Here is a 27,875-nt window from a genome sequence, read left to right on the forward strand (position 1 = left end):
TGCTGATCTCATAAAATTTGGTGAGACGGTTCTACACAACCGGTGAAAACCGGCTGAATCCCACCACTGGTTATGGCTCATGTCACCATAAATCTTTACATTATTTCATGTCAAACACGCCAAAAAACACAATCATACAGAAGTACATATTTGGGAATACTGTTGTGACAATTCTAAATCAAACTGTCGTGTCAGTTACTATGCTAAACAGAAGTCACGGGGAAAGTTATGATGATACGGATAACATCATCCCGAGTTGGGTTGCGTCTAGTGGAAACAACTTTTATGCCTAGTTTTTGCACTAACACTCGCTAAAAGGCTTTTACTTGACACCAAATAAAAGTATAAAGCACAAAAAGTTACGTTTTAAGTAGTTTCTTATTGCCAAAAACAAAGCAGCTTACCTGCAAGTTCGCGTATAAACTGCAATACAAAATTAAGAGTCCACATAAGAAGGTAAGAACCTTTGTCAAATACACAATGCGTGATTTCAAGGACTAAGATTAGAAGCACGCACACCATCAACTGGCACATGCGCCAAATCATCTTTCATGCCATGATTGAGAGATTATACTGCCATGTAGAAAGATAAGCATGTACAGTTTTATGACGTCACAATGAACGTTAATGTAAATACAACCCTTAACTTTGTCAAGGTTTGCAACAACGAAGTAAGTTGGTCTGTATCAAGTGAATGCATGGGCGCTGGCAAAAAAATGGCTCATATACTTCACCGCATCAAGAATTTGTTACATATGAAGGCATAAATCGTGTACTTCACAATTGAGTTGCCTAAAAGTTAAAGCATTAAACCAGGGGTGGGGAACCTGCGGCCCGCGGGCCGCATGTGGCCCGCTTGCCTTTTTAATGTGGCCCTCGTCACAATTTTAGTATACAACATATTTTAGTATAGGTACAGTATACAACATAGTATAAAAAAACAATAAAATTTTTATGTACAAATATGTCCTTGAAATGACTTCGACACTTCTGGTAATCTTCCCATCCACATTATGACGCCAAACTTCTAAAAATTGCTACACATTCAACCACTTGCTTTATTTGTGACGTAACAGTCACTCGATTGCCTCTCCTTGCAGTAACAAATCATTTGTCATGTGGTGTATTTTTTTGAATTGCGTTTAGAGCTGTTAGCGTGGATCCTTATATTGGTATTTTAAATATGTTCTTGGAAAAAAAGACAGATCGATATAATGGAGCTAGGGTATTCCAGAAAGAATGGACAAACTCTTATTTTTAGTTGAAATAAGTGATAAACCTGTATTATAATATTATAACACGGAATTTAACAAAATGTTTGGCCCGCCCGAAAATATTGTGCAATTCATGCGGCCCGCAGTGCTAAGTAGGTTCCCCATCCCTGCATTAAACGATGTCACAAATCCCCGCGCTGCCACTTTAATTAGGTTTGCTGCAAAATATGTTAAATTGAGGTACGCTGAAATTCCAAGGGGGGTCAAGTGCCCCCTCTTGCCCTTACGTGCCGGCGCCCATGGGTGAATACTACAGTTTCAGACTAACTATATCACAATAAAACAAAACAATAAAGTAATTTTACTGCGAAAGTTTGAAGATATGAGACGATATGTTGCGCGTTAAGCAAATCGTGCAATTTCGACGTAAAATGATTTAATATCAGTTCTTATTTAAACCTCGTATGTTATTTATGCCGTATTAGTCTAAACTACAATTTTACCCAGTGAGAGAAAGCAAGCAACATCACTGTAGAGATGCATAGAGAAATTATACTAAACACAGAAACAAAGAAGCACAAAAAGTCGATATATTTGAGTCAGTAACCCAACAACTAAATACTACTACATACCGCACAAGGGAGCATTCTGAACATACTTGAATTTTGTAACTAAACCTTATGATTTGCCGGGAATGTAATTAAGGGTGTGGTGATAAAATGAGGAGAATACATATCTAGGGTAAATGAGTTTACCGGCGCTTTCATTAGCTAGTTCACTGCCATATAAACCGTTTTAATACTCCTTGTTTTATCTCAGTGACTAGTTGAGATTTTGTTTTCAATGTATTTTTGGTTAGCCCCCATGGCAAGCCACAGTCCTCTCGAAGGTGATCATCCATTCTTGAAAGACACAGTGAATATTCCAGCGCATTTTGATTGTTACGGAAGTTACCAGTCGTAGGGAAACCTTAATAGTGAACCGTCCATTACGACCGCACAAAGGGCAACAAATGTTAAATGAATTGTGAGACATGAAAGCCAGGCGCGATAAACTATGGTTGAGCCAGCTCCAGCTTTATGCTTAGTTTTCCACCATAATGGAAAAATGCTTGACGCCGAGTTGGTCTTTATGTAACATGGAAGATTCATCGAAGTTTCCTGTGAAGACATCACTGTCAAAATTCGAACTTTCTCAAATTGTTAGTGCTATGTTACCACTACAAGATCACGGTATTTGTAACCCTAATCAGCATAGAAAATATGACAAATAGTTGCGATTTGAAACCTACCGCTTTATGATGAGCAATACAACCGTCCGGCCTCCGTCTTTCTTTGTGTTCCCGAAGTTTTTGACACTTTTTCTCTTCCGGATGTAAGATACAGTTAAGGTTCCACGGGCAACCGAATTGTCGTTGATTATATTAATATCGACTAACAATAGAACTAATTAAATGAATGATACTTTGAGGGTTTGACGTCACATTTCTCGAAACTATTTGTTGCATCTCTGGAATTTGGGCAATTTATTTACATGTAACATATATATACCACAACTAAAGCAAGTCTAGACTATTTGTTTTGAAAGGATATAAATTATTTCTTCGTTCCTTATCGGTGTGATCGGATCGCTTTTGTTCTGGCATTTGCAGTTTACTTCGGACGTTTCCACGTTGCCAACAACAACCAAAAACAAGTTGCTGCTACTCACACTAAAAACTCCGTACTGTCTGAAACGAAAGGAACATGATATTAACAACATGTAGACAAACGTAAAAAACGTTCTTCTTTCTCACCGTTCACACTCCACAGGAATATAATTGTTCCTACAGAGTGTCTGTCCAGAATGTGGCATCTTTGTTCGGTTGACGACAAACACTTCGTATTTCTTAAGGCACGAGCTGAAAAAGTGTTGTTTACGAATTAATTGGTAAGTTTAATATCGCTTCTAAACAAGGTAATTATATTCCAAAGTAATGAATTGCAGTTTTCAGACAAATTACTTTATCCTATCTTGTTACAGGGTACTTAAAAGCAATCTATGTAAAAGGTGCTGTGACCTAACCAAATACAATATTCATGAGAACTAACCTGACAGTGTCGTCCCCCAGACTTGCCGAAGCAGAAGCTGGTGTTGCTTGAACAGACCAGATCATAGACCACCAACTGTATATCGTGATGTTGACAATTGACCTTTAAAAAAATACTTGTTAGAAGTGAGGACAAACTTTCAATTATTTGTCACCTACCTAAATAGCTGTTGCACCAACCACACCATGTTTATCCATACCCTGTCGAAATGCTGTAAATAATATAGAGGATCGTTGGTTTAGTGGAGAAACAGAGCGAGATGTGAAGGGTTACGTACCTTTGCACCAATGTTGCTTGTTCCACTTTTCGCGTTGCTTTCCGGTCGGAAGCACATTGCCCCGTGTTCAAAAAGATCGAGTTTTCGGAACACTCCGGCGTCGATTAGATCCCTCATCACGTGACCGTTTAGGGCACCGAAAAACTTTCCCAACTTTATTAAAATTACGGATTATAAATTTTGATAAAATTGCAAACGTTTTTGAAGTACTGACGTGTTCTTGTTGCCTTGACAACATAACAATTCCATTTTCGTCGATGAGAAAGCAATCGAAGCCAGTGTCAACATCCTAACAAGAATTTATTTGTTATTGTACTTTGATAGTAAACAAAAACCCTAGTAGGAAATGCGCCTAATTAAACTAATTCCGCAAACAAACATTGAGTTATATAAGTTACAGGTTTGCCATTCCGTACTTCTTTCTAAGATTTGTCCTTATTTTGAAGAGCAATATTTTGGAAATATATATTGCCCTTATTTCTAAGAAATGTCCTTGTTTTTGACTTGTGTCCCTATTTTGTCTTATTTTCAACAATTGCAAGTCAAATCCCTGTAACAAGCAATAGTAAATCTAGACCAGAGCCGTGAGATGCACGAAGGCGATCCCTGGTTATATATAGCTTCTACCTCAGCGCAATTTGTATTTCCGAGCAACGCGGTTTCCTTCCAAAACATGGACTGAAATTGAGTTTGGTTGAGAAGAAGACCACACACTGCAAATACAAAACAGTTCGGTCATGTCCTTTTCGAAAAATACTTAATATTTCTAAAACCTTCACTGACCGCCAAGAACTGCAGTACGATGTGTCATGGGCGTGGTAGCAATTACCACATTTCGACCAAACTTTTCTATTTCTGCATCATTCTCGGGTAGTGTATACATCCAAGTTCCTGTAGGGTAGTTGACAGTTCGACGGTATATGCTTGGAAATTCAGTGCGAGTAAATCTTTAACATAGGAGGACGGTCAAATTTAAACAAGGAGGACGTTCAAAATTAAACAAAGTTTAGTACGCTTCTCAAAAAGAAATTGAAAAATATATACCTACACCAGAGTTAAAGGCAAATAAAGATAGCATCAAAAAATAGAGTGTGTTATGCCTAAAATACAGCGGACTTTTATTTAGGGTAGTCTAAAGACCATTTCTGCGGCTCCGACAGTGCCAAGTCTTATGATTCTTCCAACTATTGACTCTCCTAGTTTCAAAGGTTGGTGACTTCTGATCTATACTGATGAATAATCAATGACCAACTTAATATTTTGGAAAATGCACTTCACAATGTGAAGTGTATACTTAATGCAGTTTTGATGAATTTGTAGTGGCCATTTAATTACGGTTTCTTGCAAAGGATTTCGACTCACATTTAAGAAATTTAGCTGTGTAAAGTCCTGTGGTTGGAGTATTTGGAATTTTCGAATAAAAGGTAAACGTACATCTTAATGTGTTTAATGGGTGGAAAGCAATGAATTAAGCACATAAGTTATAATAGAATGCTGAGCAATTTGCAAAATTAAAAAAAATGTATATGTTTTGTTGGAGGCAAGTGGGGAAAAATTGAGCGCCTTACCTAAACAATGAAGCCCGGCCGCGTTCGTATTCCTCGGAAACATTTTCGTACCAATACTGTCGAACAAGTCCACTCTTTGACACAAAGAAAGACATCTCAATTCCAGCTCTGTACCAAACACGCTTGTCAGTGGGAATTGCCCGAAGACCGCAATCAATTATTTAGTGCAGTTATGTTTGCAAAAGCCCCAAACCTTGACGAGTTGTTAAAGTCTCTGCGCTCAGACCAAACGGGAACCAACGCAGCTGAAAGGAACACGTCGAATAGCACTCCGTTCAACAGTTCTTCGTTGCCTACAAAAGATGTAGAATTGAATACATTACTACCTTGCGGGTACAAACAGTAAACTGATTTTTTTTTCTCGTTTTAAAAAAATAAGTTATTTTTGACTTGCCTGCTTAATCAGTATTATCGTTTTGACGCGTTAGATTTTAAGGAAGATAATTTGTAGGTTTAAGAGAAACAAGCGACCAATTCTTTCCAGTGGTTTTTAGTTCCATAATCAGGCTTGTCTATAGCAGAGTGTATGTTCGTTCACACTTACACTTAATTGTAGTATTCGACTCATCAAGCAAATACGCTTTCATCATCTGCAGCTGGCTCATCTCGCCCACACTGTCAATCATCTCCTGGTTTCGAAAGTGACAATAGCGCCACTCAGCGGCCAATTGCACGTCACTGAACATGAGCGAGCAAGTTGCAGCCAACCGATCAATACGGACAGCGTCGTATTCTGCCAACTGCTGCTGAATCTGTTACGATAATCGATAGGTTACGAAGGTTCACGACTTGATCCTTAATGGCACAACACGCCCAGTTAAAGACGCAGTAAAAAACAGAAGACAGCCTCGTGGTAAGGTTGTTTGCTATCAAAATAATTAGACAGATAAAGTAAGTTGAGAAATATTTTAGAGTGTTTTAGTTCGTGTAAAAGATATGATTATAGTTTATAGTTATCTTACACGTGAACCATCTTCCCCTAAACCCAGAATTCATTGAAATCTTTCAATTTACTTTTTTCCCTTTGAAAAGCGTGGCGAATAAACTATTAAATTGAATTTATTCCAGTTGCTCACAACAAACCCTAATCGTTATGTGAATAAACCGAAGATGTTTGGTCATAAACGACTTTAGATGAAAACTGATTGGTTTAATTTACCATGTCGCAGTGCTTTTCGTCATATGAAGCACCGTGTTGTTTTATGCGTAGGTCAGATGTGTACGTCACTTTGGTTTCTCCGTATCCAGACGGAAGCACAAGAGCAAGGCGGAACGGGGTACCCGGTATTGGCGTGAAGTAATAAACCCCGCTCGAAATAATCACTCGACTCTGTAAAATTGCAGATTTATACGGTTCAAATTATGAGCAAGGAATATATGTACGTCATAACAAATAAAAGGCTTTGTAATATGGCGTAATTGCCGTAAAGGAAAATATTATATTGGCGTTGATAACTCTATGGAGGCTACAAGTCATGACATGTTTACCGTTCAAAATTCTTTTTAATATAACAACGGTTGACGTTTATATTGTTTGGAGATCAGTCGAAAAATATTTTAGTACCCTTTCCTGCATTTGAAAATTAATTTTAAAAGATTTTGTGGTGCAAGATATGGGTTTGCGCGTCCATTATAATCGATGAAATCAATACAAATGCATTTGAACTGTTATCGCTTTTCAATCTGCTCCAAGAGGCCCCAAACTTGCTACGGCGTTCGGTAGTGAAGAAGTAAATAAGACTAATCGAGGACCAGAAACCCTGATTGCGTTTTTTGTGAAGTAAAGGGTTTATAGACTTCGGAAACTATACACGGACTAGAAGAATACGCCTCCTTCGATTTTTAAAAGGCCTGATGTTACAGATGTTGGTGGGTCTTATTTAGTTTGCACAATAAAAAAAACACCAACATTGGAACGAATTATTTCTTTCTCTATCGTTTCAAACCGAAAGAAAACTTTTACCCAGTTATCAAGCGGAGTTACAATTTCTGGGTCCGAAACTGATGAAGATTTAAGTTGTACCATTCCTGATCGAACCAATTCATGTGAAGACCCATATTCCAAGGAGTCGATGTCAAAACTGAAAAAATATATATTGTATTGGATCTCCATAAATTGAACCAACAACGTGCCACTGACCTGCTCGAATCAGGATTGTTTGAAGGATTTTCTTTAGCGTTGTACTTGTCGTTCAATCTCGGGTGGAACATTGTGTACCCATTGTTGGTTATTATAAATATGTATCCGTTTACGCCAACCCTGTAGCACAGCAAATGTTAGATTTCGACTGTTATATGCACAGGTAAAAAAACGGCCCAGGCGTGTTTCTTTAATTTTGATCAGCAACGGTTGGGTTTTCAACTTTATTATTTAAAAAAAATGTAGCACAGACATACCAATAATTATGTACATCTGTAAATATTCTAGATTATAAGTACTTACGTGTTTACTGGCATCGTATCAATCATATCGCTTACAAGGACATCTATAGCCATGACTCCCAACAATGAGGGTGGAGCGTAAGTAGTGTTTCGATAAACTGGCATCGCCACTGTTGTAATCAGTCCCAAACCCTGTTTGTAACATTATTATTGTACACATTGTGCTATATCCCCGCATTTGCTTATTATTGTAATACAAAAAACATAATTTAAAGTGTAATCTGTCTAGGTGTAGAGTGCATTGATACATTCTTACCTCATTCTCGTTGGATCTGTCATGATAACCTTTGGTCCAAGCAGTATGATGATCTCCTACAAACGCCAGTGGTCGATTGATCACCTTCACGTGTCTCTATTTTAGCAAGTAAAAATATTGTCAAACAATCACATGTTTTGTTACGTAAAATAAAACGCATATCAAAACAGTACTACAACAAATGTCTGTAATTACGTCAAAGTTACTATACGTGCACTACGCTTACTAGCACTTGTTCTGTTACGCTGTTTGGACTTTCAACTTGCGTGAAGAACCCACGGTTATTGCACGCGATCTCCCTGACCGGTTTTAAGTAATTCTTTTCCTGGCCAACCAAATAGGCAAAAACACGAATCTGAAACAACAGCAACAAACGTACTGTTTTACTGCTTCCCGGAAACTAACTATCGAAACACAACGTTGAAATACTAACAGACATGTTGCGAGTTGCTTTGGCCTCATCAAAAATCCATTGATAATTTTCCGGCGCTCCATCTGTGATGAGCATAATTGCACAATTACATCCACTGCCAGCACTTCCGTTCTTGTGAAACTGTAAAGACATATGGGGTAATTTCAGTTCCACATATACAAATTATTCAATGTAGATTTATTTGCTTCTGTTTAACCACAGGCGTAAAAACTCTAAAATTGGGCAATTTGCAAAGCCTGTGTTAGGGCAAGCGGACTATGTTTTACCCATAACTTTATCCGAAATAAGATTTTAAACTGCTTGTAGTTTGCCATAATCGCGTCTAAAAAGCAAAAGAGCATGCCGGCCACCGGGGGTGAAGCCATGTGTGGTGAGCGGCATTTAACAAGTTCAAATATTTACTTTTCTCATCAGAAGATTAAACAACGATTTGAGAGTGACGATGCTTTGACACGTATTTTAGCATTGCGGTTTGTACGCTGGGGATGGGCCAAAATCTCATTGCAGCTTTTGAGCTTCGCCCTCGGTTTTATAAGTTAATTGTAACTTTTCTGAACTATTCCTAATTTGTTATGATGTTGGTTAAATCAGAACATACGATACAGACAAAACATCGTAGATTCCTACCTTTACTGTGACGCGTTTTATCAAACACAAGCGATTTGATATCAACATCATGTGTGGTTAGAAGTAATACAGTTTAAAACTAATTTGCCAGTGAAAGTACAATACTGCTGAAACAGTATACTTACATTAGTCATTAATTCCAGAGCGGTGCGAAACGCGGTTTCGAAACATGCTATATCACTGGTGGTGATATTCTGCAGGCTTCGCAGAACAGTCTGTAAAAAGAGGAAGACAGCATGTCATATCTAGACAGAGATAAGTGCGTTCCTGACGCGCAACGATCACATGTATTCTTTTCAAAGCAAGTTAGCTTTGCTTAGTGCCATTTGTTTGTCACGGCTTATGTAAGGTGAATTTTTGAAAAATGATGTTTGATATTTGTTTACCACAGCATTTGTGACAGTTGTGTATACAACAGTACACTGGGATTTTTGTGCGAACATGTTAGAGTTAGAGTGAAAGCACAGAGGTCAACTACAGTGTGACTTTAAATCAGTGTTGCGTATCGGATCTAGTTATTACGACATTAAAAATAGTCGTAGTTTGCAAAAGTCACTGATTTCTTCAATAACATTCCAAATATTTTGATTTGAATTATTCAGAATTTACGTAATGTCTTAAAAACTCTCATACGCATGTTCCGGTGAATAATGGCTCGCATTGCACTGCGGTTTAATTGGTCAATATTACAACCAATGCGTTATATATACCTCGATATTCTTTTTATCGGCTCGTACAAGAGTTCCGTTGAAACATGGTTCCACCACTTCAGTCGTTTTCTTGAACTAAAAACGAACAAAGTAACTGTCATTATACTCTCATATTACTCCAAAAGTTTACAGAACATGATTAACAGCGCGTTTGAGCAACCTCTACAGTCGCGAACAAACAGACAACGCAAATACAGCAGGACTGAATTTCAGCACGAAGATTCGTGATTTTCCCTGCTTAACTTTTAACCTGTGCAATATTCACTTAGTATTCGTTTTAAAAGTCTAGTTCACAACTCGCAACATTTCTTTAATGACTTCATTCATAGGTGTTTCATTTAGGGAGTTGAATAGTTTACAACATGAAAGTGTTGACATTAGGTTCAGGTGTGTGCGGGAGTACAACCTGACCACACACAGCCAGCTACCAAAGTATAGTGTAGAAAAACAGTTTTGAAATGAGGCAAGCAGAGCACAAACACAAATAAAAAAGTCTTGGCCGTTCAAAACGCGAAAACAAGGCCTATAAGAATTTGTACGCAGACTCCCCAGTGTGAAAGCGAGCGATGCGCCATCGTAATTGACTCGTAAATCTTCTCCAGTAAATTTATTTACAAAAGATGCCAGTATAAAAAAAACGTTGGTCGCAAAAACTAAGTGTTGGTTAAAAAAGCTTTCTCATGTGGTAGCTTGAAAACAGATCAAGTTGTTTGGCATTTGTTGCGAATATTTAGGAAAACAAAATATCCAGCAACGGCTTTGTTTATAAACACAGTTACAAAGAGCCTGGGACTCTTAATCAGGCATTCCTGCTAAAAGCGAAACCAGATTTGAGGAACAAAAAATGATATTTGGAAACAATCAAGCGTGTCCTTTGATTTGACGGTGTAAGTTTTTCATGTATATTTCGGCAGAATCGTGTAGCTTACAAAATTAACTTTAAAGCTAACTGAGTGTTGGAAAAGGTTTTAACAGGCCGATAGTTTGCCGGCGATACAGACGCCTTTCACGCTCGTGCAATACAAAAGCGCCCAAAACAGCTTACAGGTGAATAGTCTGCATTTGTTAGGGTAATCTGAATAAAAAAGTCCCTTTAGTGGGTATTAAGTTTTGAGTCCTGAAACTGGTTTTACGCGTGGGTGTTTAAGTGGTGGCTTGCGACCCTGTTTGCTTTGCACACAGTCAGTGGTTTGTAGTTCGAAGAAAAACAGTCGCAACGATGCCTTTTTAGTGTATGGTGTAGCTTTAGTTTAATACGCAGAATGTAGACAAAGTACATCAGGTTCAGAATCATGATAACTTTGGTTTGCAGCAAATGGAACCTTAAGATGGTTACTTTTCTGTACCATTAATTTTTCCGATGTGAAACGGTAAACACATTAGCCTAAGGTGCCGCTACCAAACTGGAAAATGCTGTGGATAGCGAGTGGCTTCATTTTATTGCTTTGTCAATCTTGTGTCCGTAGTAAATCGGTCACGAAGCCTGATCTGCAAACCCATGAGTGTCTACGTCGGGCCCACTATTACCGGGACCCAAGTCGCTTTGCCTGCAAAGACTTTGGTCTGTGCTACAAGTATTATTGCCAGCAAATTGCGCGAAGATGCAATAGTTGCAAGAAGAGCTCAGTTGTCCAACAACCTTGTCTCGTTGTCGAAAAAAAAGCAGTTGTCAACGTGACACAGGAACCAAGAAAGAAGTATGTAACCATGGATGCTGACTTGTTTCAAACTGCAACAATGGAAATTCCTGAAGACCTTCCCAAGAAAAACATACTTCGTGTGACAGCTGGAAGTCAAGAATGTGCTGCTTTCGTCGCTGAAATTCCGTACAAAAAGAAATCGGCGTACGTACTTTTAACTGCTGCAAGTTGCTTGGTGGATTTTCAGGTGGAATGTACAGCTAGTAACGAGTACAAAAACGACACACTTCATAGAAAAGAGGATCACGTATGCTTTGGATACAAGCGATGGAAGGTTCAGTCAGTTAATAAGGGATTCCGGTCCTATTGTGCCACTATACATAAAGAAGGTAATACAATGCATGTAAACGTGAAAAATGCTTCCCCTTTTAGTGATGGGAACTTCCCATCCATTAATTTCATTGTGAACTTTGCGTCCATTACCACACGATGTAGGCCAATTTAAGTAAGGTCTGCTGCTCGTTAACTTGGTCAAACTATTTATCAGCTAATGTCTTTGCGGGTCTTTAGATCGGATGATTTGCAATTTCCAAATATTAACTTTGTCCTAAACTTATAGTTTATTCCTAATGAAACGCCAGTAACTTTGGACGGTTGTTTAATCTGTCAATATTGTGCTTTTAAACGGCAAATGTCAAAACGCATGGGCGCCCCGCGTCTATTATAGTATATCTCCTGTGGGATGTCAGCTGTCTACAGCAAACAATTGCGGTTTGTCTTCCAGGTCTATCAACGCAGATAGCCTTGAACGGAAAGACGGTAATGGTTCCAAGGCAATTTATAGAGTGCGGCGACTGTCGTTTCGACTTGGCGATAATTCGGCTAACGTCAAAGCAGTTTGGGGAGTTGAATGTCAGTTTTTCCGGGGCACACACTCTCGTGGCAAAAGACAAAGCAGAACTGGCCAACCACACTGTTTCAATTCAAAGCATACGTGAAGGCTGTGTGGGAGAGAGCAAAGATTCCACCATACCTCTGACAGTGGGGGGCGTTATCAGCAGTGCACAAAAAATGAAGCTTTGTATTATGCTTGGAAACATAACACACCGCACGTTCGAGAACTTGCTCTCTGGCGGCCCAGTGTCGTTGACTAATAGCGACTCAAGAGAGGTTGTGGGGGTAGCAACGCACATCGTACGTACACAAGTGCAGATTGATGACTCCAGCAACGACCTTAAAACTGTGACAGAAGCTCCTTTTGGAACGCAAATTCCTATTTTGGATCTCCCAATTGTGTCTGCAGTTAGAATATCGAAGGGTTTTATTAGTTTCGTCGGCCGTTGGTTGGACGCAACGCGAGATAGAAGTCCATGTGCGTTGAAGCTTCATCCAAGGTTTGACTGTTATCCTTCCTACCCAAAAGCCTTTGTAAACCAATCGTTGTGCATGTGCTCAAGGGGATGGACCAATGAGAGGTAAGTATGTTGCATTTTCAACGGGGACAGGTTGCACTAATAATTTATAAAACTATCTATTGCGTAAATTTATTTTCTAACAAATGCGCATACCGCTAGATTTAATGGACAATCAACAGTCAAAAGTTTATTTCAAAATATTTGGTGTAAAACAGAAAAAATGACGGACATTCCCCCGTAAATATTTTCAATACATTTGATTAAAAACAGAAATTCGTGCAAGAATTCGCTGGAGGTTATGTCGGAGAAATGCAAGTGGAACGCAAAACAGCGGAATGCCAAGTGTAACGACCAACAAAGACTCCCATATAAGATCAACAGTCGGCGAAGACGTGCAATAGATTTGGAAATTATTCCCGGTTTGACAACAAAACTGTTGCATACATGATTTAATATTCAAGCGAAGACTTTTTGGCCATTTGAATGCTAAGTTATATATGCCTTAAATTACATTTGGTTTTAACCAGCAACATTTTCTGTGTTTTTGTCCAATTTTGGTTAAAGAATTAACAACATGCAGTTCACGTTTTCTTTTACGGTTTGAAAGTTAAACGTTTTTATTGGTTTTATTTTATTAGTTTATAGAATTATTTACAAACGCGTGCAAAGAAAGTTAAATTGCAATAAACGTAACATATTTGAAGTTTGAACCAATTTTAATGCCCTGGGGATAATTGATTGATTTTTAAAATTGAAATTTTCCACAACAAATTTTTACAAAACGTTTCAGGATCAACAACAAAACTAAGTCTTCTTTACGACAACATCACAAATCCTGTGGAAATTGAGGAACTGCTACGACATCTGACTGACTTAGAAAGACTTGTCCTCGATTGCAATCATTTACAGGTGAAATTCCGTTTACTTACTAGGAAATAACTTTGGAGGCGATTGTTTAATCATGAAAGTGGTATTCTGTATTGATTTTCTATTGAAATCCATATTTATGTGTTAAATGCATGCGAGAAATAGTCAAAAGCCATCAGCACTGAAGTGGGCGCCAATAAAAATCAATGTTACTTTATCGGATTAATAATCTTGTGGGCAATTAAAATAGATTTGTTGTGGTAATTTCATGCAACAGTAATTGCTTTTAGAAGCAATCCGTTTTCAACAAATACAGAGTTTGCCATGGTATCATTATTAAAGGATTACAACTCAACGCAATAACTTGTTTTCATATTTAAGACCACAAACTGAGTAAACGATTCCTTGCACAACCAGTCTTTTACAAAACTTTCATTTTTTGCGCTAAATTTCAGAAAACCTTGTGGAAAACATTCCAGTATGGAAGAAAATTGCGTTTTCTATCACTGCGATTTAACAACCTCACATGGCTCCACAGCGGCACCTTTCGGAAAAATCGACAATTGTTATATCTATGTCTGGCAAATAACAGCATACCTGCCATCAACAATAAGCATTTTTCCAAACAAAACCAATTAGTGAATCTGGACCTAAGAGACAACAAAATATGCGAAGTGACAGAGAAGGCCTTTCGAAAACTGAAAAACCTTGAAAGGGTGCTGCTGGGTAACAACCAATTGAAAACTTTACCTCGACACTTGTTTCAGAAAACAAAAAAACTGAAAGAGATTTGGCTTGAAAACAATTTGTTGGTGGGACTGCGCAGGGAGATATTCTCATTCTGTCCAGAACTGCGTTTTGTCAACTTAGAGGGCAATGGACTGATTCGACTGCCAAATGGCTTATTTATGGGGAATCCCCACCTCTACAACCTAAATTTCAATAATAATCAACTTGAGGAACTGCCAAGTGATCTTCTCGATCATCAAAATTATATCACCCACGTCACTTTGTACAACAACACACAACTGCCGTTGCCCTTTACGTTGTCTGAATTTACATCTTCGACAATTAACAATCTGAAAGGTTTGCTTGATCGATACGGTCGAGTTTGAGATGCATAATGGAAATTACTTCTCCGATATCACTCACTTAACTTATGTATGAATTTCGAGGTTTGAGTGCCAGTTCAGACTATTTAAATTTACTTTGTTTGTGGTTGTTGTTTTTATTGTTGTTGTTTGACGATGTATCTACGCTTACCGTATGGCTAATCACAGTAACATTTTAGCCTATAAAACAGTAACTGCCAAACAAGAACTTCCTTGTCTTTGCACTTCTGGGCATAAATAAAAAAGTGTATATTTTAACTAATTTGTATTCAGTTACTTGGATTGATTTTAAGGGGGGGACTGTGCAACAGTCGCTTGCTTGTTCAGAATAAACGGTCACAATTATCAGTTACCGGATTTCAAGAAAAAACACTCTTCGCCCGGCGGTTAAATTAGCGAGTCCGCCTCTTTCAACTGTTCAATATTTTATGGAGTCGCCTGTCAGCCGAAACTGTTGCCGCTGCGCACGGACGGGCCATTACATGTGTCGCTGAACAACCTCTAGTTCAACAAATTATCCGAAAATCAATAGACCCCGACGGACGCGGAAATCGGCTTACGAAAGCCAATCAATGAAAAGCGACTACAATCTGTTGCGTTTTGTCTCAATCGACCTACCAAACGCATAAGATCATACCGTAAGCACGTTGAAGAAGTCGTTGTCACTCAAAGTCCCCAGTAGAGTGGTAACTGCATGAACCGCGATGGATTTTCGTAGCCCTGTCATGCTACCGCTTGAATCGACGAGTACCACCATATCCTTGGGGTAAGTGGCGGCTTGAGTGTACCTACAAATGGTTTTCGATGTTGTGTTCGTTAAAATTTGCTACATCACACGAAAGCTCAACATGATCAAAGGCCAGATTATGAAAAAGGGACTAGATCCAAACGCATGCTCGAATTTACTGATGCAAGACACTCATATCTATTTTGCCCGTGCCATTATTTCTTTTCCAAAATAGAGGGAAATTGAATGTAGTTCCTTATGTTAACGAAGGCAACCAGTACCATGACTTGCTAAACGATTTAAACAGGCCGCTTCAATTATTTTGTGCTTTAAGAATTCAGCAATGTATATCACAACGTACCCGCCCCTAATGTATTATTAACTAAATTAAACAACGTAATATTTATAGTGGATATAAAACCCTTTCTACTTAACTTTCATCAAAAAATAACTACACAAGAAAACACGGAACACGGACTTAAAGTCGTGTGTTGGCCATAATTATTATAACATTCTATTAAAACCATGTCTTCAAATTTTACCCCCAAATAGTTTGACAAATATGTACCATTGTTGAGTGCGACAGTCGTACAAATTCAGCTTTCCAGTATCCGAAACCAATTTCCATTGAAATCCTGGAAATATTCGAACGTAGCCTTCAACAGAGCCGAAATATTGCCATTTTAAACTTGGGTCGCGCTGCAGATTTTCCCGAAACTGAGCGTTTAAATTCTTGGACCATTCAACAGATTTTAATAGATCACTGTCTGAGAAAACAATTAGGAAAAGTTATACTTCCAAGTTTCAAGCTGTTGATAGTACATACAACCAGTGGTGGGATTCAAATTTTTTGTCAGCCAGTTCTGGTTTATGGTGGAAAATAAAATGTATCAAAGAAGGAGTTGGTGCCCTAGATCTCATTTTGTTTTATTGCAGTTCTTTGTAATCGACCATGGTTCGGGATCTACCCGTGGCTTTACAAATAAAATGCCCTTTGAGGTGACATTAATAAATTATTCATCTACAGTGAATTAGAATGAAACGCACGCCACGTCTCTAATACATGTTTCTTGGAACGTATCTTCCACCTTTTGTAGATAAGGTAACAGACACATACTGATTGAAAGCCAAAATTAACTTGATTTAAGGTAACAGTCAGTTAACTTGAATGTTTTGAAAACGTATGTTTGGAGCCAATTTCTTATATTTAACAGAATTAATGACTTTCTTACTTTGCAACAGTTTGTTAGGGTTAGCGAATTTGTTTATTACATGATATACCTTTGCAGTAGACGTTAAATGGAACTTGCACAACCGACGTGTTTATATTTACTTTCGTCTTGAAACGCGAGTTCTTTTCGAAAACCATTGTTTTTCGAAGGTCAGCATAATCGTCATCTGTAAACAAGACATTCATCGTTGAAAAGATTTGTAAAGTGAGTTGGTATCTACTGTGCACTCACGGTCTAACAAATTATCTTCTTCCCTTGCGTTAATGTACTGCACGTTATTGTAATTGGGCGAAGGAGTCCACGACCAGTTTGTGGAGGCAGCAAACTGTTCCCCAGCTTCCACAAGACGCTGCCAAATCAATCAAAATTGCGTTAACAGAATCCAAAACGGTCTGGATCAGTCCCCACTCCCCGTTTTTGTAGTTTAAAAATTATATCCATATAAATTTACATCAGGAGCAAAGAAAAATTAAGACAAATACGTTTACACAGAGGAAAAGCACTACACGACTTACTACACCTTTAAGGCACTGTGTTTTTTGTTCAACATCTTTTCCAGTTCAGAAGCGAAGTGAAGAACTGTTTTGGTGCCGTTGCGCTTGTGAACGCTGAATTCCTTTGCCCCAAATCGCCTTTCGTACAGCTACAAAAGTTTTTTTGTCATTTTATTTTTTAACTTTACAAAAGGAGAAAAACGAACGAATCTCCCTTTCAAGACATTGTGATTTTGATAGTAGTGGCCTTAGTGCATGGGGCTCTTAGCTAAACATTACATGTATAATGGTCAAGGCATTTCAGTCTAACAATTTTATGGCATAATTTTATGATTTAGAATGACTTAAATATTCACCATGTGCAGTTTGGTCAATTTAGTAATTTCTTCATATATTACTAACAGTGGTAACAACAACGATTTATTTTAAATAAAATGCATGCGAGGTCTGCGTTGGCATTGGTTTTGATTAAGTCGGTTTAAGTGCTTGTGTTTCTGTAACCTTTTTCATTAATCATGGCATGACTGCTATATATGACTTTTATAGGAGAGTAACGATGTATAAACAAACGGAATGTTACATATTCAAGTTAAACAGCTTTATATTTTTAGACACTTTTTGTAAAATTTGTAATCATACGTACGCTTTTCAGTGCCTCACAGCCTGATAACGCCTGCATTTTGTCTTTCAGACCCGATCCAAACGAGTCGGCAAGTTCGTTGTTTCTGTGTAAGTAGGAAAAAAATTCGTCACGCTTTCAACCAGCTGGGAATAGGAGGACGGTCATTTGAAAGAACAACAGGCCAAAAGTCGAGACCCAACATAAATTATTTACACCCTCGCGCTTTCTAGAGCGATCTCTACGCGCTGATTGAAATGAAACTTGTTCCACAATTAACCCAGTGCCATTCAGAAAAATCGAATTTCAACGAATCACACGTTCAGTGACAATCCAACAACTATTGGCCTAAGAGTCGGTATTATCTTTATTCCGCGTATACTTACGATTCAAAATTCATCAAGTAGCTTTTTGCTGACTGACTCGAGCATTCCCGGAAGGTCAAAAAAATTATCAATGAAACGAGGCTTGTGCATCGAAACGACACTCCATGTTTCCACAGAAATAAAAGGTTAAGCAGGTTTATTATCCAACAAGTAATGCCGTAATTCTTCTTGTACCAAATTTCCATGTTGAGGCAGCAACACACAAACTTCTGCTCAGTTTCTGGTCATATTATAGATTTTTTAATGACGACTGCAAAATCAAAATGTTGTTACAATACGAGAACGTGCTTTCTGTGCTGCTTTCGTGGATCACAACATATTTTGTTGGCAACATTATGCTAACTAAAAACCTATTTTGATGGCAGCATTATGCTAACTAAAAACCTTCACAAACACAGCAGTGAATAAGCTGTTACCAGCTGGTTTCATTCCAGGGCGTCATTTAGTTTATTACTACAGTTGATTTTTTAAAGTAATGCACAACACACGTCGTATATCTCCTATTACGCTGGTGGGGTTATCCCATGACGTCTTTTGTGTTCTTATAATTTACGATTACAGAAAAAGTGGCTTTGGGCCTACTGGAAATTTTAACATTAATAATTTATGATGGCACATCACCCGGATTATCATTTAGTTCAAAGTTACAGCAATTCAAAACATCTCAACTAAAATGTGTTCGGCAAAGATGGCATGCAGTGCCAATTTTCATGCCGAAATAAAGAAATGACACCAATCAGAACTCTTGTTTTGCAGTGACTTAACCTGTATTGCACTTCGGTATATGCAATGTAGCCTACTGTTACTTGTCACTAGAACTGCTTCTGCTCTGAAATCTTCACGAAATCTCAAAGCTGAAATCTTGACCTAAATGTGAACCTCGAGTGTAACAGAATAATCCACGGCAATATAGCATTATCATTGATCGGCAAATCACAACCCGCTGCCTGCATCGTAATGCAATAAATTATTTAATTTCGACCTAATCAGCTCTTCCGACTGCTTTCAGGTGCTATTTTTTTCGGAACTTGCGTTCAATTATTCAGTGGTCCTGCTGCGTAGGCAATGTGTTGCTACCCGACTTCTAGCATCTAAAACGTGCAGCAGACTTGCCGGACCGTTTTGTTACCATTCTGTGCACTCTGCTCACTACATATCGCCGACTGAATACCGCCAACCCTTGTACGCCATAAAATAACGATTGCTTTCTCCGGGCAAGACGACTAGAAGCAGAACATCAATAATTTAAACGACAAGTCCCGGGGCATTTAGTGTGCGTCACTTTTGCAAGTCTATAGCGCCTCTTATCTCGCAACTGTCAAATAAGAATACAAAGTTCAGGCAACAAACGGACTGTTGACAACCGGAAGTTCTGGTAAAATCATTAAGACGTTTCATGATATGATAACAACACACTTGGACGATTTAAAGCAATTTGCTATTTAAAGCAATTGAATACATGTTTTCACAAAGTACTTCTTATATTATAAGTTAAGACTTATACGTTACATTCAGCACAATTAAATTAACAGTCAAAGTGCGTGTTTTGATTGCCACCGCAGGCTGTTGAGTACGTACAGTGCGGTTCATCTACTGATGCTAACAACTTATGCTTACAATTGGTGGTTTATATGTTATCCTTGATCAGACACGTCTAAAATCGACTTTATACAAATTTGAAAAATATAGATCATGGTTGAATTTTTTACTTTCCTACGGGCCAGTAGTTTTTGTGTAACATAGGGCTTAATAAACTGCCTTTTAACACTATTTTGTTATTTTAGTTTTGGTGGTTTTGCCCACTGATTGAGTGGTGCATCAATAAGCAAATAATGGTCAGCAGTAACAAAATTAAAGTAATAATATATTTTTAACACACAAATCACAACGCAAAATAACTACCATACCATTAAAACAGCACGCTAAAAGCAAAGGTACACGAAACATCTCATGGCACAAGAAAAGAATGGCTACGAGGCAAATTATCCAAAGATTAGTAAATTTTACAGTTGTGCAGGAAGACGAATTAATCGTAACTACATTTGATCAGGTTATGAGCTAATCTACGCTACGATGAACACTTGTGGGCAAAAAGGCAATGGATTTTGGATATGTAAGCATTGCAAACTTAGAGCGTGAATGCTGTAACACTTGTCAAGTGGTTTCAAAAACCGTTAGGTATTGGCTATAACGTAAAGGCAAAAATTGGTTAAGGAACTTTCAAATAACAGTGTTCTAAACAAGTGCTTGTCGCCAAGGCACCAGGAGTATATAAAAGCGCATTGAAGCAAATCTCAGAGTTCAAACAGGTAACACTAAAAACACACACACGCGGCATTTAACACTTAGTAATTTAATAGGGGCTTATTTCTTTGCTGGAATGAGATCAGCAATATCTTCACCAGCCATAAGCTTCTTTTCCATCTTTACAAGGATTTCAACACCGTCAACGACACACTGGACTTGTTCCACTTCGGACGAACCAAGTCTGACAAAATCAGGAACAGATTAACCCAAATGAAACTGGTTATTGGTTTGACAAATAAAAAGGCAACTTTGCGCAAACCAATAGTTTGCAACTTGTGCACAATGCAGTCATTTCTTATTGTTACAAATTTTACCGGTCCAGATTGGAGATATCAAAGGTCCCGTCATCTGATGCTGTATCGACACCTCCGGTGCCGCGCTTCTGGAGACGCAAGCTTTCAAGAATTTCGTTAAATCTGCGGCAAAAGATAGTGGCACTCATGTAAGATGGTAAATGCCGAAAAAAATGCCAAAAGTTTAAAGTCTAGTGATTTATTCGACACACGCTGAAACTTTGTAGCTGCGTTCGAACGGCTGGCAAATGATAAATATCGTAAATCTCATTTACTTAACGAGAAGTAATTACGGAACACAGTCATTGTTGTAAATAAATCTGCGTGACGGATTAACAATACGACACTGGGACAACCGTTTGCGGTAGGGCACGATACATCGGATTAGGAAACATCACCATCATGTAATATGATCACAGAAGGTGGTGCCTACAAACCTTTTGTCCTTGCAGAGAAGGGGCAACTTTACATGGACGCCTCCTCTCAAACCGGTGCCGAGGTTGGAGGGACAGGTGAGAACGTAGCCAAGATGCTCGTTCCACATAAACGATTTGCCGTTTTGCTTGAGCGAGTTTTCGACCTGCGTGACACCGCGACAGAACCTGAACACAGAAAATCACAAAATAAAGTCAATACCATCCAAATCTCAACACTGGCCCTACTAAGTCACAGCTATGAAACAATTGACACTTTTACGACCTTTCGAAAACTGCTTTCATGTTTCCTCCCTTTTCCATAGAAATCAGACGCAAGTGATCTTCCTCATTGACCCAGACCAAAAAGTTCTTCTGATCGTTGTGCCAAATTCCACGAGCATCGGGCCAATCACGTGCCATACCTGTGTTACGTCATATCGAATGAGTCAGTTCGCTGATTGTCAAGATATAGGCCAATAATTTTACCTGCGCTTGTAAGCAAGGGAGAAACTGGTTTGTCAAAAAGGAAGTGGTCGGCAATAAGTTGGTCCTGTTGAGCTTCTGTCATTTCTCCAAGCGGGTAGTACTTACCTTGTAAGTCTCCGCTCAACCTAAAGTTTTTTCAAAAAAACGTTATTTCGACGCTGACTTTTCAAGCGTGTTTTAGAAGTTCAAATTCTTCAGAATTCATGATTTAAATACAGTAAGTTGTAGGATATGGTATTATAAAACGTATTCACAAACCAACAGCTGAGCTAGCACGAATCTTACTGTTGCAGAGCGTTGCGAGCAAGTGTTTCGACAGCTCTTCTTTCAGCACGATTGCACCACGGTGGCAGGGAAAGTCCACGGATACTGCGCCCAGTGCGGACTCGACTGGAAAGAACGAAGTTTTCGTCGAAATTGCCTCCCCGCAAGTTTTCAGGATTTAGATCTGTCTTGTGCTTGCCATCCGCTGGAAAACCGTTGTGGCGGTCTAGGAAGAAGACACGAATAGTAACCTCTATACCCAGCGTTGATTAACAAGTAAAATAATTTTCTCTTGCAAACAAATTTAAAACCTAAATAATAGATAATTATTAGTTGCTTACTGGAAATGACAGGTTCAAATAGCTCCTTGAATACGTTGTAACATTCCTCGTCACCGGCTGTTAAACCGACTGTGAATATAAACGGGTGGCCAGGGTTGTCCACTCCGGTCTGTATGCAACTGTCGAGAGTACAACCTATACAACACAATTCATGCACATTATAAAGGAACATTTCAATCACCTCAACATAACAAGCAAGACATACAAAGCTTCAGCAAAACAGTACATCTAGTCATGGTACTTAGTTTGCCTTAAAACGGTAGTTACGCTAGCAAACAGTTGTTTCAGTGGCCTCATTAAAAAGTCTTTGTGACAGGTTAGCATACCACTGCTGGTCTTTTTGTTTTCCAAGGCCAGATATATTTCCTTGGTGAGGCATTTAGCCATCCAATTGTTGTGCTGCGACAAATCTGGATAGTTGTCAAACGAATGCTTCACCTCAACCTGAAAAATATAAGCAAAAGTAACAAAAACAAATGCAATTTTAAACCGTACATGTTTACTTGAATCTGTCCTTCAAGATCCAAACTTAGGAACCTATTTTACTTCTACTAGGATGTGAAAATGCATTTAAGTTCAGACAACTATAGATAAATTTACCTGTGCAACTTGTTTGTCATCTTGTTTGGACAGCTTCTTCTCACTTGGGATCATGTTATCGATGGATTGGCTTGCTTCCAGTTTTTTCTCCATTTCGATGAGCATTTCGACACCATCAATCACACACTGAACTTGCTCCACTTCCGACGATCCAAGTCTAATATAAAGCAAGACGTTTATAGCTTACATTTTTTACATAAGCAAACAATATGTTATGGGAAGCATGACTTGTGGAAACGCGTTTTGTAATGATACCTGTCTGAGTTGGAAATATCAAAAGTCCCGTCGGTGGAGGCTGTGTCCACTCCGCCTGTGCCACGTTTCTGCAATCTCAGGCGTTCCAAAATTGTTTCAAACTTCTTATGTTTGCTCAAAAGAGGAATCTTTAAATGGACACCTGGAAATGGACAACAGGCAAGATTGCCAGAGGAAAAATCTGATGCTGTTAAATAAGTATGCTCAGAAAAAAGAGGGGGGAAATCGCAGGCATACCTCCGCGCAAACCAGTACCAAGGTTGGACGGACATGTCAGAACAAATCCCAGATGTTGGTTCCACATGAAAGAATGTCCGTTGCTTTGTATAGTTTCTTCAACCTGCGACACGACACAAACAAATGAGGTTAAATTTCCACGACATGTATCGTTTTACATTGAATTGTGTTTAGTTCCACATTTCTATACTTTAGCACTTGGGGCGGCATGTGATTCGCAACCACTAAAAAATGTTCTTGAATGAGAACTTTCGAAATGGCATAGATTACCTTCTTTAGACCATCGCAAAATCGCTCAAAAACAGCTTTCATGTTTCCGCCCTTTTCCATCGATATAATGCGCATGTGGTCCTCTTCGTTTACCCAAACCAGGAAATTTTTCTCGTCGTTGTGCCTACACACAATAAAGTATAGATAAGGTTTTAGTATGGCAGCAGCACTAAAAAAAGGTTTAATACAAACAGTATCCCTGTCTTATACAATACAAAACACACTTTTTTAATTACCATATTCCACGGGCGTCTGGCCAGTCTCGCGCCATCCCGGAACTGGTGAGAAGCGGGGAAACTGGTTTATCGAACAGGAAGTGATCAGCAATAAGTTTGTCCTGGGTTTCTTCACTCATTCCAGTTAGGGGGTAATAGGAGCCCTAAAATGGATGAAGAGGAAATACACAATGTTTTTTTGTGTGGGTAGAAGCCCATTTTTAGATCGGTTGCGTACTGCACGCTTGAGTGAAACTACCTTCAATGGGCCATCGAGGGATGCCAGCGCCTGAGTTACGATGGTTTCAACCTTTCTTCTCTCCCCACGCGAACACCACGGTGGTAATGCCAAAGTGCGAATGCTGCGTCCTATGTAAATGCAGAGTCAAGTATATTGCGTGATAGTTTCGTAATGATATGTTATTGCATTAAAACAGCTTATCAAATTGTGCTACAGCTGATAGCAGCTATAACTGACCAGTTCTGACTCTGGACGAAAGGACGTATTTAGGATCCAAGTTGTCGCCACCTCTAATGTTTGCTGCGTTAAGATCGGTGCTGTGTTTGGCTGTGGACGAATACCTGAAATATATAACACAAGCTAAAAGTTTTATCGAAAACAATTAAAAATGACTTTTAGTTTTCAGTGTGTTTGGGCTACTGATTAACAATTTTTGCACCACAATGCACCTAAGGTTCCTATTGGACATCAGTGGCAACGTGGTACCACACGTGAGCCAATACACTTTGGGCAAACATCATATTAACTTTATTTGTGCAACACCTCAAACAAATCTTCAAATTGTGTGTTGCAAAGTTCACAAAGATTCAACTCAAGTGTTTGTGCTATGCACCTGTTAGCCGTCTCCATAGTGTTGCAGTGAATGTTTTTGACAACAAACCCTATCAAATTGTAGCCACTAGGAGGCAGTACAAAAACTTTAAACAAAGGAAAACTTTAACAAAGGAAATTTTTTTGTAAATTTTCTACCCGCCATGTCTTCCACTGATTACTGGGTCAAAAAGCTCAGAAAAGGTTGAATAACTTTCCTCGTCACCTGCCACCATTCCCACTGTCATAATAAATGGATGTCCCGGATTGTCCACTCCTGCATTGCATTTGAAATTTGTGATTTTTCTTAGTTTCATCATTAAGTTTTTCTTACCAGTTTGGATGCAGCCATCCAAAGTAAAGCCACTTGGCGTTTTTCTGTTCTTGATTTTGTTGTAAATACTTGGTGTGAGGCATTTTGACATCCAGTTGTTGTGTTTTGACAAATCAGGAAAGTTCTTGTCATTCAAATCTTCAGTTTTCTGTTCACTTGGGAGCAAGTCATCGATCTCGTCACCTAATTTACACAGTTTAGGTTGGTTTCATGTGAAAAAACTGTGTGCCGTGAGAGATTTCTATGTGTGGTGCAAAATTTTTGGTTATTCTAAAGTGCAAACTGTCCCAGGACTTTATGTCGAAATACTGGTGTGCATGAAAACATTTCAAAGCTCATATTTTAGATATAGGTAATAAAAAGCACAATAAAGTTGAAAGTTAAACAACACGTAAATTGTGCCCTTAAAACCGTGATAACTTACCAGCTTCCAGCTGTTTTTCCATCTTTATGAGGAGGTTGACACCATCAACTACACACTGCACCTGTTCCACTTCAGATGATCCCAACCTTTAAAACAGAGGCATTAACACAAGTTTTTGCCACAATATCTATGTGCAGAACATCCATGCACCTTTCAGAATTTGAAATATCAAACGTTCCATCAGTGGAGGCTGTATCCACACCACCTGTTCCTCTCTTTTGAAGCTTCAGTTTTTCCAAAATGTCATTGAATTTAGGATGCTTGGCCATAAGAGGAATCTAAAAAATGATCTTCTGTGACAATTTATTCCTGATTACTTTACTTTAAATTTAATACTTGGGATTTCCCAGTACATGATTATTTGTTTTCAGTCATGAATATATTACAAATGCTTACCTTTAAATGAACACCACCTCTTAGTCCTGTGCCCAAATTTGAAGGACAGGTGAGGACAAAACCAAGATGTTCATTCCACATAAATCGTGACCCATTTGCTTCAATTGCATTCTCCACTTTTTTAAGCCCTTCACAAAATCGAGTAAACACCCTCCGCATGTTGCCACCTTTTTCCATGGAAATCACACGACTGTGATCTTCCTCATTTACCCACACAAGAAAGTTCTTTTCCTCATTGTGCCTGAAACATACAAAGTTATAATCCCCCAAAAATCATAAGTTTTAAAAAAGAAATTCCAACCAAATTCCTCTGCTTTCTGGCCAGTCACGAGCCATTCTGGATGCAAGCAATAATGGAGAAACTGGTTTATCAAAAAGGAAGTGGTCTTCAATAAGTTTATCCTGTGTTTCTTCAGTCATTCCAGTCAGGGGGTAGTACTTTCCCTTAAATGGTCCATCTAATGAATCCAGAGCTTCCATAAGTATCTTCTCCACCTAACCAAATCAAAGCCATCAACATATTACTAATACTACAGTTAAGAGTTCGTACCTCTCTGCGCTCAGCCCGATTGCAGCAAGGTGGCAAGGCATATCCTGCTATACTTCGCCCGGTTCGCACACGAGATGACAGAACATAGTTTGGATCCAGATTGTCTCCACCAATTAAGTGTTCTGGGTTGAGGTCAGTCTTATGAAGTTGATCTTTTCCTGAAAATTGTTTTAACATTAGGTACACTATTCACAGTTTTGAATAATCTGAGCAAAAAAATCAGAGCCAGTATATTGGTGTATAACATAACTACGTTTCGACAAGTGCTATTGTCATCATCAGGTTGTAAAAAATAAAAGCGACAGAAGGCATGCAACTGGGTGACATACAACGGTAAAAAAAAGGCGACACGAAGTTAACATGTAAAAGCAATTAAACGGAGATAAAAGAACGCACGCAGAAAGGGGGTGTACCCGAGGCAAGTACGACCGCTAGATATTAAACAAGTAGAGTGGTGTAGATTCCTGGTCTTTGTTTAATTCTAACATTGTTGTTTTAACAATGTTTTAACATTGTTGTGTAGAAACATCCTGAAAATGCTCTTTGGGAGCTTTTGGACTAAAATACACAAAACAATTTTTGGCATCAAGAATTTGACATGGGTCAAACATATTTGTACTGCAACCATTTTAAATGTTTAAAATCAAAGTGCAGTAGTTAAAATGACAGAAAAGCAACTTCAAGTGTAAAAAACAGGCATCTGTATTTTGAGTTCAATTTAACTATTCTAGAATATCTAAATTATACATTCCTAATGCAATATTAGTCAAAGGTTTTGCACTGAAAATACAAATTCTCACCATATCCACCATGTCTAGCACTTATAATTTTGTCAAACAATGGTGCAAACAGTTTATAGGACTCTTCATCTCCAGCAACTGCCCCCACTGTCATAATAAATGGATGGCCAGGATTGTCCACACCTAAAATGCAGTTAAACATCAACATTTTGGTATTAGGAAACAAACAACATTTTGCTTGAAACCTGTTTGAATGCAATACTCCAGAGTTACCCCAGATGCCGTTACTTTTGAACACAACTCATTGTACAGTTTTGGTGTTAGGCATTTTGCCATGTGATTGTTGTGTTTAGATAAATCTGGGTAATTGGAGCCAAGTTTGCTGAAAATGTAAAATTCACAACATATTGAGACTTAAAACAAAGTTGCAAATCAAATTTTGATTATTTAGACATTCTTTCGAGAGGATTTTAAATAATGATGCTCAATACAAAACAATTAAATAAATACCTTGTTGAAACAGTCACTCCTAAAAAAACAAAATAAAGAACTGTCATCATCTTTCTTTCTTTTAAAGGATAGTTGCAATTATCATAGTACTTACCATCTTTGGAATTAACACAACCCATTCTGAAATTTGTTGTCCTATTGCAGGTTTGTCAAAATTTTATGGTATCATTCACAAATGGTTTATTTTGCTGTTTACTTCTATTCTAAAACACGGATACAAACCCTATAATAAAACGGCACAAACAAATTAGTCATTTTGGTCTAAAATACACATCATAGAACCAGTGGGGTAGGCA

General features: G+C 38.4%; 3 protein-coding genes across 4 annotated transcripts; 1 reads left to right on the top strand and 2 right to left on the bottom strand.

The window, feature by feature from the left end:
• Window positions 1-1,557: 1,557 nt before the first annotated feature.
• LOC145229177 (voltage-dependent calcium channel subunit alpha-2/delta-3-like) lies at window positions 1,558-18,378 on the bottom strand. 2 transcript variants are annotated; one of them, XM_080094473.1, is made up of 29 exons: window positions 18,110-18,378; window positions 17,748-17,829; window positions 17,131-17,253; window positions 16,842-16,959; window positions 16,660-16,776; window positions 15,947-16,145; window positions 15,289-15,439; window positions 9,618-9,692; window positions 9,033-9,122; window positions 8,281-8,400; window positions 8,074-8,202; window positions 7,848-7,943; window positions 7,593-7,723; window positions 7,290-7,409; window positions 7,113-7,230; window positions 6,309-6,479; window positions 5,694-5,901; window positions 5,343-5,442; window positions 5,150-5,257; window positions 4,365-4,528; window positions 4,209-4,294; window positions 3,796-3,870; window positions 3,582-3,734; window positions 3,463-3,515; window positions 3,305-3,406; window positions 3,010-3,114; window positions 2,805-2,943; window positions 2,506-2,586; window positions 1,558-2,374 (listed from the first exon to the last, which is right to left on the bottom strand). In XM_080094473.1, exons 1-29 carry the CDS (start codon window positions 18,292-18,294, stop codon window positions 2,165-2,167), a joined length of 3,609 nt encoding a protein of 1,202 aa, XP_079950599.1. In that variant the 5' UTR covers window positions 18,295-18,378; the 3' UTR covers window positions 1,558-2,164. The 2 variants fall into 2 exon arrangements, with proteins under 2 accessions (XP_079950599.1, XP_079950600.1); XM_080094474.1 differs by lacking the exon at window positions 8,074-8,202.
• LOC145229178 (uncharacterized) lies at window positions 10,935-14,936 on the top strand. Its single transcript, XM_080094475.1, has 5 exons — window positions 10,935-11,646; window positions 12,042-12,732; window positions 12,943-13,091; window positions 13,463-13,581; window positions 13,995-14,936. Exons 1-5 carry the CDS (start codon window positions 11,028-11,030, stop codon window positions 14,652-14,654), a joined length of 2,238 nt encoding a protein of 745 aa, XP_079950601.1. The 5' UTR covers window positions 10,935-11,027; the 3' UTR covers window positions 14,655-14,936.
• Window positions 18,379-19,947: 1,569 nt separating the features above from the next.
• LOC145228997 (creatine kinase, flagellar-like) lies at window positions 19,948-27,804 on the bottom strand. Its single transcript, XM_080094233.1, has 26 exons — window positions 27,674-27,804; window positions 27,580-27,598; window positions 27,315-27,451; window positions 27,130-27,252; window positions 26,330-26,487; window positions 26,081-26,274; window positions 25,780-26,020; window positions 25,534-25,661; window positions 25,384-25,469; window positions 24,960-25,142; window positions 24,785-24,902; window positions 24,272-24,375; window positions 24,053-24,162; window positions 23,815-23,957; window positions 23,579-23,702; window positions 23,309-23,411; window positions 23,072-23,213; window positions 22,817-22,973; window positions 22,543-22,660; window positions 22,217-22,351; window positions 21,897-22,101; window positions 21,612-21,736; window positions 21,409-21,547; window positions 21,147-21,311; window positions 20,731-20,832; window positions 19,948-20,597 (listed from the first exon to the last, which is right to left on the bottom strand). Exons 1-26 carry the CDS (start codon window positions 27,696-27,698, stop codon window positions 20,474-20,476), a joined length of 3,408 nt encoding a protein of 1,135 aa, XP_079950359.1. The 5' UTR covers window positions 27,699-27,804; the 3' UTR covers window positions 19,948-20,473.
• Window positions 27,805-27,875: the final 71 nt, after the last annotated feature.

This window comes from Phallusia mammillata, chromosome 5 (genome assembly GCF_965637545.1).
Source record: "Phallusia mammillata chromosome 5, kaPhaMamm4.hap1.1, whole genome shotgun sequence".
In the NCBI taxonomy this organism is placed as follows: Eukaryota; Metazoa; Chordata; class Ascidiacea; order Phlebobranchia; family Ascidiidae; genus Phallusia; species Phallusia mammillata.

Excerpts from the sequence above, each read along its gene's own strand:
- LOC145228997 (XM_080094233.1), bottom strand. The coding sequence starts at position 27,698 with ATGGGTTGTGTTAATTCCAAAGATG. Across the intron at positions 24,903-24,959 it reads GGATGGCTGCATCCAAACTG|GAGTGGACAATCCGGGACAT; the intron begins GTAAGAAAAACT and ends AATGCAATGCAG. Across the intron at positions 20,833-21,146 it reads CTTCTCTGCAAGGACAAAAG|ATTTAACGAAATTCTTGAAA; the intron begins GTTTGTAGGCAC and ends CTTTTGCCGCAG.
- LOC145229177 (XM_080094473.1), bottom strand. The coding sequence starts at position 18,294 with ATGGAAATTTGGTACAAGAAGAATTACGGCATTACTTGTTGGATAATA. Across the intron at positions 7,231-7,289 it reads AACAATCCTGATTCGAGCAG|TTTTGACATCGACTCCTTGG; the intron begins GTCAGTGGCACG and ends ATATTTTTTCAG. Across the intron at positions 2,587-2,804 it reads GGAACGAAGAAATAATTTAT|CCGGAAGAGAAAAAGTGTCA; the intron begins ATCCTTTCAAAA and ends TGTATCTTACAT.
- LOC145229178 (XM_080094475.1), top strand. The coding sequence starts at position 11,028 with ATGCTGTGGATAGCGAGTGGCTTCATTTTATTGCTTTGTCAATCTTGT. Across the intron at positions 12,733-12,942 it reads AGGGGATGGACCAATGAGAG|AAATTCGTGCAAGAATTCGC; the intron begins GTAAGTATGTTG and ends GATTAAAAACAG. Across the intron at positions 13,092-13,462 it reads AGATTTGGAAATTATTCCCG|GATCAACAACAAAACTAAGT; the intron begins GTTTGACAACAA and ends AAAACGTTTCAG.